The sequence below is a fragment of the Coregonus clupeaformis genome, chromosome 18 (assembly GCF_020615455.1).
Source record: "Coregonus clupeaformis isolate EN_2021a chromosome 18, ASM2061545v1, whole genome shotgun sequence".
Taxonomy (NCBI): Eukaryota; Metazoa; Chordata; class Actinopteri; order Salmoniformes; family Salmonidae; genus Coregonus; species Coregonus clupeaformis.
In genome coordinates this window covers 3,238,246-3,257,762 of record NC_059209.1, presented here as the reverse complement: position 1 = coordinate 3,257,762, position 19,517 = coordinate 3,238,246, and the positions used below count along the sequence as shown (strand labels likewise).

At 41.4% G+C, this 19,517-nt stretch overlaps 1 protein-coding gene across 1 annotated transcript in view; it reads right to left on the bottom strand.

The window, feature by feature from the left end:
- Window positions 1-19,517, bottom strand: part of fam49ba (family with sequence similarity 49 member Ba) — a 68,870-nt gene that overhangs the window by 18,020 nt on the left and 31,333 nt on the right. The window contains exons 2-5 of the mRNA XM_045226718.1: window positions 15,592-15,681; window positions 12,948-13,069; window positions 12,017-12,122; window positions 106-242 (exon numbers count right to left, since the gene is read on the bottom strand). Coding sequence (XP_045082653.1) covers window positions 106-242; window positions 12,017-12,122; window positions 12,948-13,069; window positions 15,592-15,664 — 438 coding nt within the window. The 5' untranslated portion in view covers window positions 15,665-15,681. The remainder of the gene's footprint in view (window positions 1-105; window positions 243-12,016; window positions 12,123-12,947; window positions 13,070-15,591; window positions 15,682-19,517) is intronic.

The window sequence follows — 19,517 nt, the reverse complement described above, 5'->3', positions numbered from 1 at the left end:
TACATGCTTTGTAAGTAGGAAAACCTGCAAAATCGGCAGTGTTTCAAATACTTGTTCTCCCCACTGTATAATGCATATCTTGGTCATTGGAGGGGATAGTACTACCTTGAGCTCGTCGAAGCGCAGGGTGAAATGCAGGATCTCTGCAAACTGTCTAGCCAATGCCTGCTCCTGCTCCAGATGCTGGGTGGGACTGCAGCGAGCGCTCGTCAGAGCCTTCAGCAGACCATGCAATGACCCCTCTGTATCAAAGAGATGGGGGGATGGAAGAGGGGAAGAGAGAGAAAGAAGGGAGAAAGGAGGGAGCGGGGGAATGAATGGAGAAAGAGAGAATGGGGGAAAGAGAGAATGGGGAAAGGGAGAGAGCGAGAGTAAGGGAAGAAAATAGGGGGTAGAATGGAGAAATATAGAGGGGGAGAGAGGAAAATAGAGGGTAGAGAGGGAGGGAGACCAGGTGAAAGAGAGGGGAAGGTGGGAGATAGAGAAATGACATGGAGGGATTAGAATGAGCATATGCAGGTCAGATGGGATGAATGTGATCAGGATGGATGTAGCCAAGGAGGGGTAAAAAGAGGGGAAGATGCAAGTTAAATGAGAACTTGGATAGGTGGATGAGAGATGGAGGGAGAGTGAGATGAAGAAATGGATAGAGGGATAGGCGAAAGTAAAGCTAGGACATGGAGGAGTGTAACTGGAAATCATAAATATGAGAAGGAGATAAGAAAGGATCATTATTTGTGAACGGGAGGATGGAGAAGTGAAATAGAGCGGTAAAGCTAGAGAGGGCAGGATAGTACAAATGATGATGTCAGTGAAAGTCTTGAGTTGTCAAACCAATGTTCGAAAAAATAAGTAGGCAGTTGAACTTCATGGGAATGAACTGCAATTCAACACAATTACCATTGACCACCTACGACCATTATTCTGTTTTCTGAATTACAATGGAATTGACTCGATCCCTTTCAAAATGCTACAAAAGATTCTGACAAGATTTCATTGTCCCTATAAGATAATAATGTGAAAGAGAAAATACTTGTTCCGAGCTGCTAGCTAGACTATAGTATTGGTCTTTGAGGAATGATGTGAATGGGCTCCCTACAATGAGCGGTACTGCATTTACCAAGCTGTCAATCATTCACTTATTTGACTCAATGACCTTATCAAGCTCATTTTGATGTAGGAAGCCAAGGGCTTCTTTTGGATAAGAGTAACAACCTTATGCAACAATGGACAGTGCAAGGTAAACCCATTGACTCAGCGGTCTCATCTGATCTGAACTGTGAAAAAAGAGGAGGGACATCAGACACTTGAGATCTGTTAATGCTTATTGCCACGTTGACTTTAGTTTGAGTCCTCTTTCGTTAGGTAGAGGAGGTTCCATTGGTCCTTTCTTTGAAATAATGTCTGATTTAGACCTGGAAACCCGTTTTTTTATAGATTTCCTATAGAAGCAATTACTTGAATTGATAAAGGACAAATGGACCCTCCTCTACCTAACAAAAGAGAACTCAGCTAAAAGTCCAGACTAAAACATAGGGTGAATTCCAGGCCTACTACATTGCAGACTATGCATTGCATGAACCAATTGTTGTGTGCCACATCATCGGCTGCAGGGTCAGGCATCATATTGCAATATCTTATCTGATATGGTTAGCTGATATGTTAAACACCTATCCAGGTGTTGTGAGATCTGGCAGGTGTCTACAATTTAGTCAGCCTGAAACGTGGCCATAATAGGACTGAAGCAGTCAAGGGCTTTTACTTTTTAGCAATATTTTTATGTGTAACTCCAACATACTACGGCCCTAGCTACATACCTAAATTTGTTTTAACAGTCAATAACTATGAAAAGCCCCCACCAAATGTAGTGCCTCGGATGAGGATCGTAAACGAGACAAACAACCCATTTATCGGGACCTCTACATTTGTATGCCCCTGTGACAGGGGCGGCATGTAGCTTAGTGGTTAAGAGCGTTGTGCCAGTATCCGAAAGATCGCTGGTTCTAATCCCCGAGACTAGGTGAAAAATCTGTCGATGTGCCCTTGAGCAAGGCACTTAACCCTAATTGCTCCTGTAAGTCGCTCTGGATAAGAGCGTCTGCTAAATGACTTAAATGTAAATGTGTCGGCACTGGCATTGCAACACAAAGTTCTGGAACTCTTGTGAGAGTCTAGCTCCGAGATCCCACTCATCTGTGTCGTGGCTTGATCTCCAGAGAGTCGCGCTGTTGGATGGCGTTTAGACGTGATCAGACCGTGTGTCACAGCTAATTAGGTCATGGCCTAGTTCTTCAATGTGAGTGTAACCCCTTTCTTTCAAGCAATAAGACTGGGGCTGGGATTCAACAGAGCAGTGCAATGAACAGCCGACAATGCACCTTTTTAGGGTTGACCCCATTTAGTCGACTGGTTGATTGATTGGTCAATAGGCTGTTCATGTATCCAAAAAAAAGAGGTCGCAAATTGATATTTTTTTCATAGCGCACGAGACACCTGCCTGATTTGTGCCAGTCTCAGTGGACCCACTGTGGACGCCGCAGGGATGGCGGTGTTTGCGGTAGTGCACTTGATTCCGCTGCGGTGAGACAAAGCCCTCCCTCCAGACTGACCATCAGATGGATGGTGAGAGAGCCCTCCCTCCAGACTGACCATCAGATGGATGGTGAGAGACAGCCCTCCCTCCAGACTGACCATCCATCTGTACATTTCGATGAAACATGGTGAAGCCCCAAAATTGCCTACCCTGGAAGCCTGTGTTTCAAACATAAGGAAGTGGATGGCAGTAAATGTTTTACTTTTAAACTCGGACAAAACAGAGATGCTAGTTCTAGGTCCCAAGAAACAAAAAGATCTTCTGTTGGATCTGACAATTAAACTTGATGTTTGTACAGTCGTCAAAAAAAAAAACTGTGAAGGACCTCGGCGTTACTCTGGACCCTGATCTCTCTTTTGACGACCATATCAAGAATATTTCAAGTACAGCTTTTTCCCATCTTTGTAACATTGCAAAAAATCTTAAACGTTTTGTCCAGGAATGATGCAGAAAAGCTAATCCATGCTTTTGTCACTTCTAGATTAGACTACTGCAATGCTCTACTCTGCGGCTACCCGGATAAAGCACTAAATCAACTTCAGTTAGTGCTAAACACAGCTGCTAGAATCTTGACTAGAACCAAAACATTTATTCATATTACTCCAGTGCTAGCCTTTCTACACTGGCTTCCTGTTAAGGCTAGGGCTGATTTCAAAGTTTTACTGCTAACCTACAAAGCATTACATGGGCTTGCTCCTACCTATCTCTCCGATTTGGTCCTGCCGTACATACCTACACGTACGCTACGGTCACAAGACGCAGGCCTCCTTATTGCCCCTAGAATTACTAAGCAAACAGCTGGAGGCAGGGCTTACTCCTATAGAGCTCCATTTTTATGGAATGGTCTGCCTATCCATGTGTGAGACGCAGACTCGGTCTCAACCTTTAAGTCTTTACTGAAAACTCATCTCTTCTGTAGGTCCTATGATTAAGTGTAGTCTGGCCCAGGGGTGCGAATGTGAACGGAAAGGCACTGGTGTGACAAATCACCCTTGCTGTCACTGCCTGGCAGGTTCCTGTCTCTCCATTGGGATTCTCTGCCTCTGACCCTATTACGGGGGCTGAGTCACTGGCTTACTGGTGCTTTCCATGCCGTCCCTAGGAGGGGTGCGTCACTTGAGTGGGTTGAGTCACTGACGTGATCTTCCTGTCCGGTTTGTCGCCCCCTCTGGCTCTTGCAGTGGAGGAGATCTTCGTGGGCTATACTCAGCCTTGTCTCAGGGTAGTAGGTTGGTGGTCTGTTGATATCCCTCTGGTGGTGTGGGGGCTGTGCTTTGGCAAAGTGGGTGGGGTTATATCCTGCCTGGTTGGCCCTGTCCGGGGGTATCGTCGGACGGGGCCACAGTGTCTCCCGACCCCCCCTGTCGCAGCCTCCAGTATCTATGCTGCAATAGTCTATGTGCCGGGGGCCTAGGGTCAGTCTGTTATATCTGGTGTTATTCTCCTGTCTTATACAGTGTCCTGTGTGAATTCGAGTATGCTCCCTCTAATACTCTCTCTCTCCCTCTCTCCCTCCCCTCCTGGAAGACCTGAGCCCTAGGACCATGCCTCAGGACTACCTGGCCTGATGACTCCTTGCTGCCCCAGTCCACCTGGTCGTGCTGCTGCTCCAGTTTCAACTCCTCTGCCTGCAGCTATGGAACCCTGACCTGTTCGCCGGACGTGCTACCTTGTCCCAGACCTGCTGTTTTCAACTCTCTCTCTCGACTACACCTGCTATTTCAACCTCTAAATGCCCGGCTGTGAAAAGCCAAGTGACATTTACTCCTGATATACTGACCTGTTGCAACCTCCACAACCATTGTGATTATTATTTGACCCTGCTGGTCATCTATGAATGTTCTTGGAGAAAAATCTGGCCTTAATGGCCATGTACCGTCTCCCGAGTGGCGCAGTGGTCTAAGGCACTGCATCGCAGTGCTAGCTGTGCCACTAGAGATCCTGGTTCGAATCCAGGCTCTGACGTAGCCGGCCGCGACCGGGAGACCCATGGGGCGGCGCACAATTGGCCCAGCGTCGTCCAGGGTAGGGGAGGGAATGGTCGGCAGGGGATGTAGCTCAGTTGGTAGAGCATGGCGTTTGCAACGCCAGGGTTGTGGGTTCGATTCCCACGGGGGGGTATGAAAAAATAAATAAAAATAATAATAATAAAAAACAATAATGTACAGTTAGTGACACTCACTAACTGTAAGTCGCTCTGGATAAGAGCGTCTGCTAAATGACGTAAATGTAATAATTCTCCACCCGGCACAGCCAGAAGGGGACTGGCCACCCCTCAGAGCCTGGTTCCTCTCTAGGTTCCTTCCTAGGTTTCTGCCTTTCTAAGGAGTTTTTCCTAGCCACTGTGCTTCTACATCTGCATTGCTTACTGTTTGGGGTTTTAGGCTGGGTTTTCTGTATAGCACTTTGTGACATCTGCTGATGTAAAAAGGGCTTTATAAATACATTTGATTGATTGATTGACAGCCCTCCCTCCAGACTGACCATCATATGGATGGTGAGAGACAGCCCTCCCTCCCGACCATCTGATGCAGATCATATGGAAAAATACAAGTTTAAAAATGTAGACCAATCGATTGGTTGAAAGAACAGACGACTTTCGGTCGACCAAGATTTGTTTTTGTCGGGACAAATCCTGAAATGCACTTCAAAGACGAGCTGTTTGTTTCGACTCCTTACATCTAAGGGGGTTCTGTTTTAGATATGTGTTTAGATGGGAATTATGCTATAATATAGTATATTTTTATTTACAGTACCCCAGTTGCAGCAAAGTAATAATGAAAAGGTACAGTTGAAGTCGGAAGTTTACATACACTTAGGTTAGAGTCATTAAAACTCGTTTTTTAACCACTCCGCAAATTTCTTGTTAACAAACTATAGTTTTGGCAAGTCGGTTAGGACATCTACTTTGTGCATGACACAAGTCATTTTTTCAACAATTGTTTACAGACAGATAATTTCACTTATAATTCACTGTATCACAATTCCAGTGGGTCAGAAGTTTACATACACTAAGTTGACTGTGCCTTTAAACAGCTTGGAAAATTCCAGAAAATTATGTCATGGCTTTAGAAGCTTCTGATAGGCTAATTGACTTCATTTGAGTCAATTGGAGGTATACCTGTGGATGTATTTCAAGGCCTACCTTCAAACTCAGTGACTCTTTGCTTGACATCATGGGAAAATCAAAAGAAATCAGCCAAGACCTCAGAAAAATAATTGTAGACCTCCACAAGTCTTGTTCATCCTTGGGAGCAATTTCCAAACGCCTGAAGGTACCACGTTCATCTGTACAAATAATAGTACGCAAGTATAAACACCATGGGACCACGCAGCCGTCATACCGCTCAGGAAGGAGACGCGTTCTGTCTCCTAAAGATGAACGTACTTTGGTGCGAAAAGTGCAAATCAATCCCAGAACAACAGCAAAGGACCTTGTGAAGATGCTGGAGGAAACAGGTACAAAAGTATCTATATCCAGAGTAAAACAAGTCCTATATCGACATAACCTGAAAGGCCGCTCAGCAAGGAAGAAGCCACTGCTCCAAAACCGCCATAAAAAAGCCAGACTACGGTTTGCAACTGCCCATGGGGACAAAGATCATACTTTTTGGAGAAATGTCCTCTGGTCTGATGAAACAAAAATAGAACTGTTTGGCCATAATGACCATCGTTATGTTTGGAGGAAAAAGGGGTGGCTTGCAAGCTGAAGAACACCATCCCAACCGTGAAGCATGGGGGTGGCAGCATCATGCTGTGGGGGTGCTTTGCTGCAGGAGGGACTGGTGCACTTCACAAAATAGATGGCATCATGAGGAAGGAAAATTATGTGTATATATTGAAGCAACATCTCAAGATATCAGTCAGGAAGTTAAAGCTTGGTCGCAAACGGGTCTTCCAAATGGACAATGACCCCAAGCATACTTCCAAAGTTGTGGCAAAATTGCTTAAGGACAACAAAGTCAAGATACTGGAGTGGCCATCACAAAGCCCTGATCTCAATCCTATATAACATTTGTGGGCAGAACTGAAAAAGCGTGTGCGAGCAAGGAGGCCTACAAACCTGACTCAGTTACACCAGCTCTGTCAGAAGGAATGGGCCAAAATTCACCCAACTTATTGTGGGAAGCTTGTGGAAGGCTACCCGAAATGTTTGACCCAAGCTAAACAATTTAAAGGCAATGCTACCAAATACTAATTGAGTGTATGTAAACTTCTGACCAACTGGGAATGTGATGAAAGAAATAAAAGCTTAAATAAATCATTCTCTCTACTATTGTGGTCCTCTGTATCTCAGCTGGTAGAGCACGGCGCTTGTAACGCCAGGGTAGTGGGTTCGATCCCCGGGACCACCCATACACAAAAATGTATGCACGCATGACTGTAAGTCGCTTTGGATAAAAGCGTCTGCTAAATGGCATATTATTATTATTATTCTGACATTTCACATTCTTCAAATAAAGTGTTGATCCTAACTGACCTAAGACAGGGAATTTTGTACTAGGATCAAATGTCAGGAATTGTGAAAAACTGAGTTTAAATGTATTTGGCTAAGGTGAATGTAAACTTCCGACTTCAACTGTATCTACTGTATTACATAATATATACATAATACATCATATTTTGTATTATAACAATGTTATCTTCCAGTCACACATAAAGACCCAACTTTCAACACTGGACAACACTCATTATATTATTACCTTTGATGCAATGTTGCCATTACTTGGTTGGACGGTTATGTTCTCAAAGAATACAAATGTTGTACAGTAAAAGTACATTTTCTTACTTTCTCACCCAGTCTAAAAGCCTGTGCTTATTACCACAATATTTTCAGACACAGCACAGTGACGTTTCACAAACACAGTTTCTCACATTTTAAGTCACATATTGGCACCAGATTTATGAGACATTGTTAGTGTCAGATATCCAGCTTTGATGCGAGCATGGCTTATATCTTGCATACGTCATGTCTGGACCAGATTTCTGAGAGATTTCTGAATGTCTGCCTATGGTTAGACCTTGTTGTGAGCATACTGCCTCCCTATTCCTTATGGGCACTGGTCAAAGGTTGTGCACTATGAAGTAGGGATGTGCATATTTTCCTTCAAGATGATTCAATACGTATCTAGATACAGTGCCTTCAGAAAGTATTCATACCCCTTGACCTATTCCACATTTTGTTGTGTTACAGCCTGAATTCAAAATTGATTAAATCGATTTTTTTCTCACCCATCTACACACATTACCCCAGAATGACAAAGTGAAAACATGTTTTTAGAAATGTTCAGCTAATTTCTTGAAAAGGAAATAAAGAAATAACTCATTAACATAAGTATTCACACCCCTGAGTCAATACTTTGCAGAAGTGAATGTGACTGTACATCAAATGTTGCAATTTAGTGAAAATCGATTCACGTTTGATATATACTGAACAAAACTATAAACGCAACATGTCAAGTGTTGGTCCCATGTTTCATGAGCTGAAATAAAATATACAATAAATGTTCCATACACACAAAAAGCTTATTTCTCTCAAATTGTGTGCACATATTTGTTTACATCCCTGTTAGTGAGCATTTATCCTTTGCCAAGATAATCCTTCCACCTGACAGGGATGGCATTTCATATTAAACAGCGTGATCATTACACAGGTGCATTTTGTGCTGGGGACAATAAAAGGCCACTCTAAAATGTGCAGTTTTGTCACACAACACAATGCCACAAATGTCTCAAGTTTTGAGGGAGCGTGCAATTGGCATGCTGACTGCAGGAATGTCCACCAGAGCTGTTGCCAGAGAATTGAATGTTAATTTGTGACCGACCGCCTTGATTCAGTCTTATGTAGCAAAATTTGAAATTGTGTTTTTTACATTGGATTAAAGCAGAGACAGAGCTACAAAATGGTGTATCATACACTGCATTTAAGGGAACAATGGGAAAGTAATTCTGCTTTGACAGTTGATAAACTTGTAATCTCACTTTTGAGAAAATGGCCTTTGAATGTTTTGGTACCTACTGAAGAGCTCTTCTTTGTCTACACCCATTCAGCATCGTTCAGAGCACACACTTTACTCTCTGGCCAATGAGTAGGGTTGATTTGAGCGTTCTGACCTCACAACGGCAGTCAAGCACCCAAGCTAACTGGTTAACATTGGCTAGCTTGCTAGCTACTTCCAGAAACTAAATTGGGATTATGGTTCATTGTTTACCTCTGGATAACATGAAAACAGCCTAACCAGCTCTGCTAGGGTGAGTAAAATGGTCAGTCGGGTGTCGCTAGTGCGCCCTAGCAGAGCTCGCCCTAGCAGATCTTTTTTCATGTTATCCAGAGCGTTGGTGACTGTAACTGTGCTGCTGGCAACAATTTAATTACGCTTTTTTGCCAACGTTTACTGACACCGGTCATATTCAACGGGTGTTGTGGGTTCGTAAATTCTTCAGTTATTCTGCGCTCTGGCATACTCAGACTGAATTTACGAATGCACCCGAAATGGTTACTTGCATAGTGTATAGCTAGGTAAACAATTAACCATAATCCCAACTCATGACGTTACTACCCTGCATTAATCTGCAGGTAGCTAACCAACCAGGTTCAATGTTAGCTAGCTAACATGAGGTTCTAACTAGCCAAGCAAATGGCTCTGAGATATAATAAGAATAATAAGATCATACATTAGCTAGCGAACCGGCTAGCTAACAGAAACGTGTAATATTAGAAACGTGTAATATCTGAAAATGTAGCTAGCTAGACTATCTTTACCCGTATACATCATGCATGATGGACGCATCTCCCTGTCACGGATGCCATGGTTGCCCTTAGTTTGAAGATGTAATCCGGAGACAGGTGTTTTCTCCATCTCTTTAGCTATCATACTCTAATTCCACTGATTTCAAAACTCGATCCTCCAGAAAGTGGAGAGCAACACTTATGCAGCTCCACAAACACGATACAATTTCACATGTTCCAGAAGTAATTTCTGCCAAGAAACGCATTTTGATCAAATAAAATAAAATACGTTCAAATGGCTCTCCTGTGAAGTAGTGACCCGCGACATACACCTAGTTCCCTGAAACGTGTCATATTTCTCTACCATAAGTCGTTGTAGAGAATTCGGCAGTACGTCAAACCGGCCTCACAACCGCAGACCACGTGTAACCACACCAGCCCAGGACCTCCACATCCGGCTTCTTCACCTGCAGGATCGTCTGATACCAGCCACCCGGACAGCTGATGAAACTGATGAGTATTTCTGTCTGTAATAAAGCCCTTTTGTGGGGAAAAACTAATTCTGATTAGCTGGGCCTGGCTCCCCAGTGGGTAAGCCTATGCCCTCCCAGGCCCACCCATGGCTGTGCCCCTGCCCATTCATTGTGAAATCAATAGATTACAGCCTAATGAATTTATGTAAATTGACTGATTTCCTTATATGAACTGTAACTTGTTGAAATTGTAGCATGTTGCAAAATACCATAATGTCAAAGTTTTATCATTTGTTTTGCATTTTTAAAGATTGATAGAAATGTAATAACTAAAATAGAGTCGTTGCATAGGTATTCAGCTCCCTGAGTCAATACATTTTAGAAACACCTTTGCCATCGATTACAGCGGTCTTCTTGGGTAAGTCTCTAAGAGCTTTCCACACATGGATTGTGCAATATTTGCCCATTATTCTTTTCAAAATTCCTCAAGCTCTGTCAAGATGTTGGGGATCATGGCTAGACAGCGATTTTCAAGTCTTGCCATATATTTTCAAACAGATTTAAGTCAAAACTGTAACATGGCCACTCAGGAACATTCACGTCTTCTTGGTAAGCAACTCCAGCGTATATTTGGCCTTGTGTTGTAGCTTATTGTCCTGCTGAAAGGTGAATTCTTGTCCCAGTCTCTGGTGTAAAGCAGACTGAAGCCGATTTTCCTCTAGGATTTTGCCTGTGCTCCATCCTGTTTCTTTTTTATCCTGAAAAACTCCCCAGTATTTGCCGATGTCAAGCATACCCATAACATGATGCAGCCACCACCATGCTTGAAAATAAGGAGGCAGTTACTCAGTGATGTGTTGGATTTGCCCCAAACATAAGGCTTTGCATTTAGGCCAAAAATATGCAATATTCCTTTGCTGTTTTTTTTTCTCCCAGTATTACTTTAGTGCTTTGTTGCTTACAAGATGCATGTTTTGGAATATTTTTATTCTGTATATTTGTATTCTTCTTTTCACTCTATTATTTAGGTCATTATTGTGGAGTCACTACAATGTTGTTGATCCATCCTCAGTTTTCTCCCATCACAGCTATTGAACTCTGTAACTGTTTTAAAAATCACCACATGGCCTCATGGTAGCATCCCTAAGCAGTTTCATTCCTGTCCTTCAGCTCAGTTCAGAAGGATGACTATCTTTGATGTGTCTGGCTGGTTTAATACATCATCCACAGCATAATTATTAACGTGACCATGCTTAAAGAGATATTCAATGTCTGATCTTTTATTGTTACCCATCTACCAATCACTGCCCTTCTTTATGAGGCTTTCGAAAAGCTCCCTGGTCTTTGTTGTTGATTATGTGCTTGAAATTCAATACTTGACAGATGTTGTATGTATGGGGGACAATGGTTAGTCAACCCCTATTATTTTACACAGAGTGAGTCCATGTAACTTATTATGTGATTTGATATGCCAAATTTTACTCCTGAACTAATTTAGGCTTGCCTAAACAAAGGGGCTGAATACTTATGCAAATACTATATTTTAATTCTCATTGATATTCATCAACAACAAAAAAAATACAATTAAACCCATTTGAATCCCACTTTGTAACAATAAAATGTATGAATACTTTTGCAAGGCACTGTAACAAGATAATAACTGCTGATGCAAAACCACATTTCACCTTGTGTATTCTATATACTATTCTATCTCACAACAGTAAGAGACCCAAATGAGTTCCCATAAAATAATTAATAATAATAATAAGAACTTGGAAATTGATCCGAGGGCCTTAAAAAGGGGGACGGAGTTACCCATCCATGCCCTAGATGCTGTCAATTGCCCAACTGATAGCACCACTCCAAAGGAATAACTTGAAATTACATGTAGGTTAATCAAATAATCAAAATAAAAAGGTGATTATTTACTAGCCTTGTGGTCATAAGTATTTAGGCATATCATGTAAATTTGGTATTGTGTAAAATCATTGTCAAAAGCGCAATGGATAGCGTACTGTTGCATGTAACTGGACAGCTCATAAGGTGTCCTAAATATCTGTTGACTAGGTGTGACTCTTATGACTAAAGAGGCTTCATGCATAGCTTTTATTTTGACCCATCAGAGTAGGAGTAAAATGTCTCTATTCTCAGGATTTATGACCGCTTTGTGGATATGACCCCTGATCTACACAGCATTCAGGCTTGTCATGGCATACTTACCCAACCTCAGAGAGAACTCATAGAACTTCTTTAGTTTCCCGACCAGTGGGACCACAGCAGCCCAGGCTCGCTCCTGTACCCGGTCCTCACTTGGGTTCTGTATCGCCTGGATGAGAGTGAGTGAGTGAGTGAGTGAGTGAGAGGATTAAAATGTCAGATTCCTCTGAAACAGATTAAACTCCATAATAGCCCCCCTTTACACACAATGAGACGTTTTGATCAAAAGGCCTTAACAAAACAAAACAAAATGTGTAAGAAGAATTCAGAACATTTGCACTGAAAAAAAAAATAAGCAAAAGCTGAGAGCAAACTGGCTATGGCTCCCCCATTTCCATGGCAACCATGAACAGTAGCAGGTATCAAGCCAAAATTGGCTACTGGTAATGAAAGCCATAGAGTTTGGCAAACTTGGCATAAAATGTCTAAATGTCCTTTGCATTTAATTCAGTTGTATTTACATTTTTCAGCTTTTGACATTTCAACTTTTATAGCGTATTACACTAGAACAGGGGTCTTCAACCTCTTGCCCAGGGACACACTCCCAGGGACCCACCCCCATCATATGTTTGCAAAATGTCTATGTCAAGAAAGTTAACCAGCTGCCAGCGGCACTTGCCGCGACTGGTACTCGCGGGTGCTTTTTCAAAGCCTGGCAGATACTCCAATGTGTGTAATTTGCTCAATATTAGAAGTTGATATTTATACTGAAGGTACGTAATACAAAATGTGTTTATTTTGTTGTTGCTAGCCATATTCATAAAAACCTTTTTTTATGCAGACCACCTGCAGTACCTCGGGGCCGCGGACCCCAGGTTGAATACCTCTGCACTAGAACGCTAAAATATTCCCATATTTTTTCCAGAACATTTGCTCAAATTGAGGATAGTTAACCAAACTCCTCTGGTGTTTATTAACTTAACCCTTAACCCACCTGTCGTATCTCTTCTCCTGCTCCGTTGTAGGATTGCAGGTCGTCTAGGATAGCCAGAGCCTCCATCAGTACCTCGTTCACCTGCTCCCATACTGCCCTCTCTGCCTCTGTAGGCTGGGCATCTGTAGTGGGTCAGAAAGCAATTCAGAGCAAACATTGATACAACTTTTATAGAATGTTGATGCAAAGTGGCGCAGAGTATTGGGCATTTTTTTGTGTGATTCCTTTTTAGTTGTTCATTATCTCTACAAGAAAAACAGACAAAAAAATTGCAGTGTAGCACTTAATAATAACTTCATGTAATAAAGCATTTATAATGGATTAGTAAATAGTTTATTCATCATTTAGTAATTATTACTCCCAAATTTGTAAATGTTAGTAACCTAGTTATTCACACATTTATAAACAACTTTTAAAGTGTTTAATAATTATTCATAAGGCCATTAATAAGATGTTTAATATAGGTTCTTATAAACAATTCACTAATCATTAGTTAAATCTTGCGTAAATTGGTCAGCTGCGTGACTAAATTCTGGGTCCATACGTGTTCGAAATTGCGAGTTCTGGTTTGCGAATTCTCCACCCTCGCAAAAGGAAACTCTCAGCCAAAGCCCCCCCGCTCCACTATTTTTCACCACACGTGCGAAGAAGTTGATGTTTAAGCAATCCTGGTACTTCCAAATAATCAGTGATGAAAACCCAAACACTGAAACTACTGCTGCTCATTATACTATGCTCTTCGGTTTATGCGCAGAATCTGTTGACGAGAGATTAAGAGTAGTCCATCGACTGCTTACAAGGTAAGGAAACAAATATCTGAATACATTATTTCGCTGAACCATCCCATTACGTTTTTAAGACTTACTACCTTTTAAAGGCCCAGTACGGTGCTGCCAAACAAAGCCTTGTGTGAAATAGTCTGTGGTGAAAAGACTGAAGCACTGGAAGCATTTAAAGGTTATACTGTACATGTAACATTTCTACCTCAATCACATATCAGTAGTAATGAAGGAATCAAAATCCATTAAAGAAAAACTGTTGTTTGTAGGCTCCCTGTTTTATGATTAGTTCACGTTCACGAGGTTGATAACATTAACAAAACATTCACATTACAACTCTTCCACAAGTCTTTGCCACAGTTGTTTCACAACATGTTTTGTGAATAAAATGTTCAATACAATTCTCAATATATTTATTTTAACATCCTGTGTTGTGTGCTTACTCTTTTACCATTGATATGTTCAAGGCTATTTTGAGACCTTGAGGAGCATCAGGTAGTCCTGGAATATCTACCAATGGCATGTCCATCTTTTTGTGAGAAATTACACTGGTCACTCAAAACATTTATAAAGTATTTATAAAGTATAAATAGCCCACACTTTCGATGAGGCCATGCAAAAATACTTAACTAATGATTAGTAAATGGTTTATAAGGACCTATATTAAACATATAAAAAATTTAGTAATGATTACTAAATGATGAATAAACTATTTACTTATCCATTATACATGCTTTATTAAGTGGAGTTATTATTAAGTGATGCAAAATAACAAAGGTATTACTTGATCGTCTGTACATTAGAAATAGTGTGTACGATTTCCCACCAAAGCTCGTCACCTCACCCCAATGGGCATGGCTACTCCCTCACCCTACTCCCCAATCTCCAAAGAAAGAAATACAGTATATCTATAGAGCTTTTTCAAAAAATATCAAATGATGCATTTTTTTATCAGGGATAATGTTTTTTTTTTCTCAAGCCCATGTTTGCCAGGTTCCTTCATTTCAGGTAGCTCCTTCCTTCTCTGTATCCTACCAGGCGGGCCTCCTAAAGCTTATTTTATCCATTCAACCATCATTTTTCATCCTGACTCGCTTCTCTGCATTTCCCCCTCTCTCGCCCTGCTAAATCCCATAAACACTAACCCTCGGCTAATTCCAAATTCTGACCTAAGCTGCAAATTCCAAGATGAGGGAGAGAGGGGGGAAATAGAGAGAGATGGGAGAGGTTTTCTGCGGCAATGATCTTCCAATCAGATTTCATGTCAGGTAGCATTTCCAGACCCTGCTGTGCCTTCGAAGCCCCTAAAAATATCTGACCTAGTATTCCTAGAATCCCAAATTTGATAGGTAAGCCTGATGCTCCTATGCTTTTAGCATCCCGATCCAATAGGTTCACCAGATACTCTTATGGAAACACGTGGATAAATAGGACAGACTGGTATTTTAGCCTTACTGTGAACTGTTGCCTTAAGTGAACTATGCAAATCAAAGATCTGAATTTAACCGAATGGAAGTCATAAGTATCCTCCAACATGTTGGAGGAGAATACCATTATGAGGTAAAAGAGGGCCATGGATTTGATACTTTGCTAATAACATGGTTGAGTTTGTACAGGGACGAGCTGAATGCATGGAAAGCAACATTTTTGACAACTTCCAGACATAACGTCAGCGCTGAGGACAATTTAGGCTTGGGGACAATTTGTAGTTTAGAGTAGTCAATTCAGGAAATAAAATGAAACCAACAAGTTGCTTTTTAAATATAATTTCATCCCAATACACCACCCTACCACTACTTTTTTCTTTGGAGGAATCAGTGACGCTATAGATGTGGTGTGTGCATGCATGCATGTAAATCACTTACTCTCAAAGTCCAGGAAGAAATTCCCTGCATTGTTGTCTATGTCCCTTGTCAACACCTTGATCAGGTTCCCCATACCGGCAAATCAAGAACCTAAACACAGGAGGATGGGTAACATTAGATATGCATGACTGGCTCATCCTTATTTAGTACCCTCACCATTCCTGTGGGCATTGCTGGGCATGTACGTCTGTGTGAGACCATCTGTCCAGAAAAACGTGCATATTGTATGAAGATTAAGATGAACATACAACAGAGTCTGCTTGTCTGAGTGTGTAAAATGTGAGCGTTAACTAAAATGTGTGTGTGTGTGTACATGCCTGCCTGACCCTCTCTCAGCCACCTGCTCTGTCACGATGTACACATCTGGTCGCCACTGAGAGCGTGACAGAAAACAACTGCTACTTGGGGACTGACAGGAACAGGGGGAGAGGAGTGTGTGCATGTGTTTGTCGTGTGTGCGTGTGTGTGTCAAGCGTTCGTGCGACACCACTTTAACTCTTCCCTCACTGCCAACTGCCACCTATAACAGGGCTTACCCTGACTAATTCATGGTAAGCATAGGGCTATATTACAAAGAAGGTTCAATGAGTTAGCCAGCTAACCTGCCTAAATATTCTGATATAACTTTTTATTTTGTAGAAAGATAAGCTTGAAATGGGCATGGTCTAATTGATGTAACAAATGAAAAGACATATTAGCGTTTTTAATGGACCAGAAAATCTGTAGTTATTTCTGGTTGTTTATCAAAGTTAGCTGGCTAACTCATTGATCTTGCTTTGTAGTATACCCCTCAGGTGTTGGAGAACTCCCAAAAAAATGGCAGCGATTAACTTCTTGCGCTAAGGTTTTATTCCATGATCAGATGAACTCCAACTTCCACCTCTTAACCCAGGGATGGTCAACTGTTCTCCTGGAGAGCTACTGAGTCTGCAGGCTGTTGCTCAAACCCTAACACATTGGGACTGTACCCCCAGCCCTAAAACACTCACTCTGCTGCTGGCTGAACTGGTTCTGACTTTGTTTCTTCTGTTGTATCAACATGCCGCACACACACACACACAATACTGGTAATCGTATTACAATAACTGGCCACATTACATGACTGTACCAAGGCTGGGCATGATCCAAACCCATTTCCTAAAAACTCATCTCTAAAGCATGCTACACATAAATATAAACACACACACACAAACGTTTGTTTTACTATCCTTGTGGGGACCAAACAATTGATTCCCATTCAAAATCCTATTTTCCCTAACCCTAAACCTAATCCCTAATTGTAACCCTAACCCAAATCACTAAGCCTAAAATAGCCTTTTTCCTTGTGGGGACCGGCGAAATGTCTCCACTTGTCCAACATGTTCCTTGTTTTACTATCCCCACAAGGATGGTAAAACCAAAAATACACACACAAACACAGTCTACCCCATGAACTTGATGGGAAGGAGTTGAAGCCAAGTTGACTATTGGGGCAATTCCAATGGGAGTTCAACCTGAGAAAAATTTTACTAAATCAAAGCTTGTTCCTAATTATCCTTAAGGTATATATTTTGGAGGGTAAACTTTATTTTACCAGTGAATGTAGGAAATTGGATGATTGTTTTTTCCATTAGAGTATGATGCCAAGTGTCAAATAACACTTTTTAGTAATATATATATATATATATTTTTAAAGGGCTTACAGAGCTTGTTCTGCCACTCACACCTGTCACCCAGTGTTTGTTATGAAGTTGACATGTTAATGAAGAAAAGTGCAGAAAGGTGAGTTGGCGGTATACTACTTCATTTGCATATTTTAATACAATATTTCAGAAAAGGTGTTATATAAAAAGTATAATATTTGTGTCTACATTCAACTGGTAATTGGCATCACTCACACCTGCACTGTTGGAGCTCGGAGCTTAAGTATTTCACTGTACACTGCAACTACATCTGCGACCCTGTGCATGTGAACAAATTAAAATCCAACAGTCCATTTTCTATATAAAGAGAAAACAATGCTCTATTCGGGTGTGGTGCCAGGCCATAGCCTATGCAGTATATTATTGAGACTACCTGTAATCATGTAGTTCTAAGGTACTATGGCTTCTGTTTACATTTGAAAAACATTCCAGATGACTACAAATGATCAATAAATCAAACTCTGTTTCATAACAGAGGGTGTAACAATGCTAATTTTTCTAAGCCCCCCCGGGTGCATGTTTCCAGCACTACACAGCTGATTCAAATAATGAAAGATTGATGATAAATTGGTTATTTGAATCAACAACAAAAAAAAACGTGCACCCAGGAGGGGGGTGAGGGTTTGGGCTGCCCATCGATGACTTAACTAAGACTGACTATCTTATGTGATGGGTAATTACAAAGTCGAAGTCCACCCCTTACATTCCCAAACCCGATATGGTGCACTACTTTTGAAAAGAACCCTATGGGCCCTGGTCAAAAGTAGTGCACTATAAAGGGTATAGTGTGCCATTTGGATACACCCACTGACTCCATGTGGATTTGGGATAGGAGCCAGGTAGATTGAGCTAGCTTGGTGACTACAAAGCCAGACAAACATAGTCCATCAGTATGTACACTACCGTCCATTAAAATAACATCAAATTGATCAGAAATACAGTGTAGACATTGTTAATGTTGTAAATGGCTATTGTAGCTGGAAACGGCTGATTTTTTAATGGAATAGGCGTACAGAGGCCCATTATCAGCAACCATCAGTCCTGTGTTCCAATGGCACGTTGTGTTTGCTAATCCAAGTTTATCATTTTAAAAGGCTAATTGATCATTAGAAAACCATTTTGCAATTATGTTAGCACAGCTGAAAACTGTTGTGCTGATTAAAGAAGCAATTAAACTGAGACTAGCCTTCTTGAGACTAGTTGAGTATCTGGAGCGTCAGCAATTGTGGGTTCTATTACAGAATCAAAATGGCCAGAAACAAATAACTTTCTTCTGAAACTCGTCAGTCTATTCTTGTTCTGAGGAATGAAGGCTATTCCATGAGAGAAATTGCCAAGAAACTGAAGATCTCGTACAACGCTGTGTACTACTCCCTTCACAGAACAGCGCAAACTGGCTCTAACCAGAATAGAAAGAGGAGTGGGAGGCCCCGGTGCACAACTGAGCAAGAGGACAATTACATTAGGGTGTCTAGTTTGTGGAACAGACGCCTCACAGGTCCTCAACTGGCAGCTTCATTAAATAGTACCCGCAAAATAACCAGTCTCAACGTCAACAGTGAAGAGGCGAGTCCGGGATGCTGACCTTCTAGGCAGAGTTGCAAAGAAAAAGCCATATCTCAGACTGGCCAATAATATAAAAGATGAATATGGGCAAAAGAACACAGACACTGGACAGGGGAAGATTGGAAAAAAAGTGTTATGGACAAACGAATCAACGTTTGAGGTGTTCGGATCACAAAGAACATTTGGCGCTTGCAACGCCAGGGTTGTAGGTTCGATTCCCACGGTGGGCCAGTATGAAACATGTATGCACTCACTAACTGTAAGTCGCTCTGGATAAGAGTGTCTGCTAAATTACTAAAATGTCTAAAGAAATTATTATTATTTCTATTAAAAATCATTAATTCTAACCTTGTCAATGACTACATTTCCTATGCATTTTGCTATATTTCCTACTCAAACTCATTTCATGTATGTTTTCATGGAAAACAAGGACATTTCTAAGTGACCCCAAACTTTTGAACGGTAGTGTATGACTAATGGGTAACTGCTGAGTAGCAGGAAGGTTGCTCACTCTGGCCTCTCCTTCAGTCCTTTACTGCCCCCTAGCTGTCAGTCAGGAAAGGTCTAATGCAGAAAAGGTCTAAACCAGTGGTCTACAACCCAATAACATCTCCTTTCTCCTGATATGTGCACTCATTCTACAAGTCAAATCTTCTTTCTTTTGATATTGAATGCTAC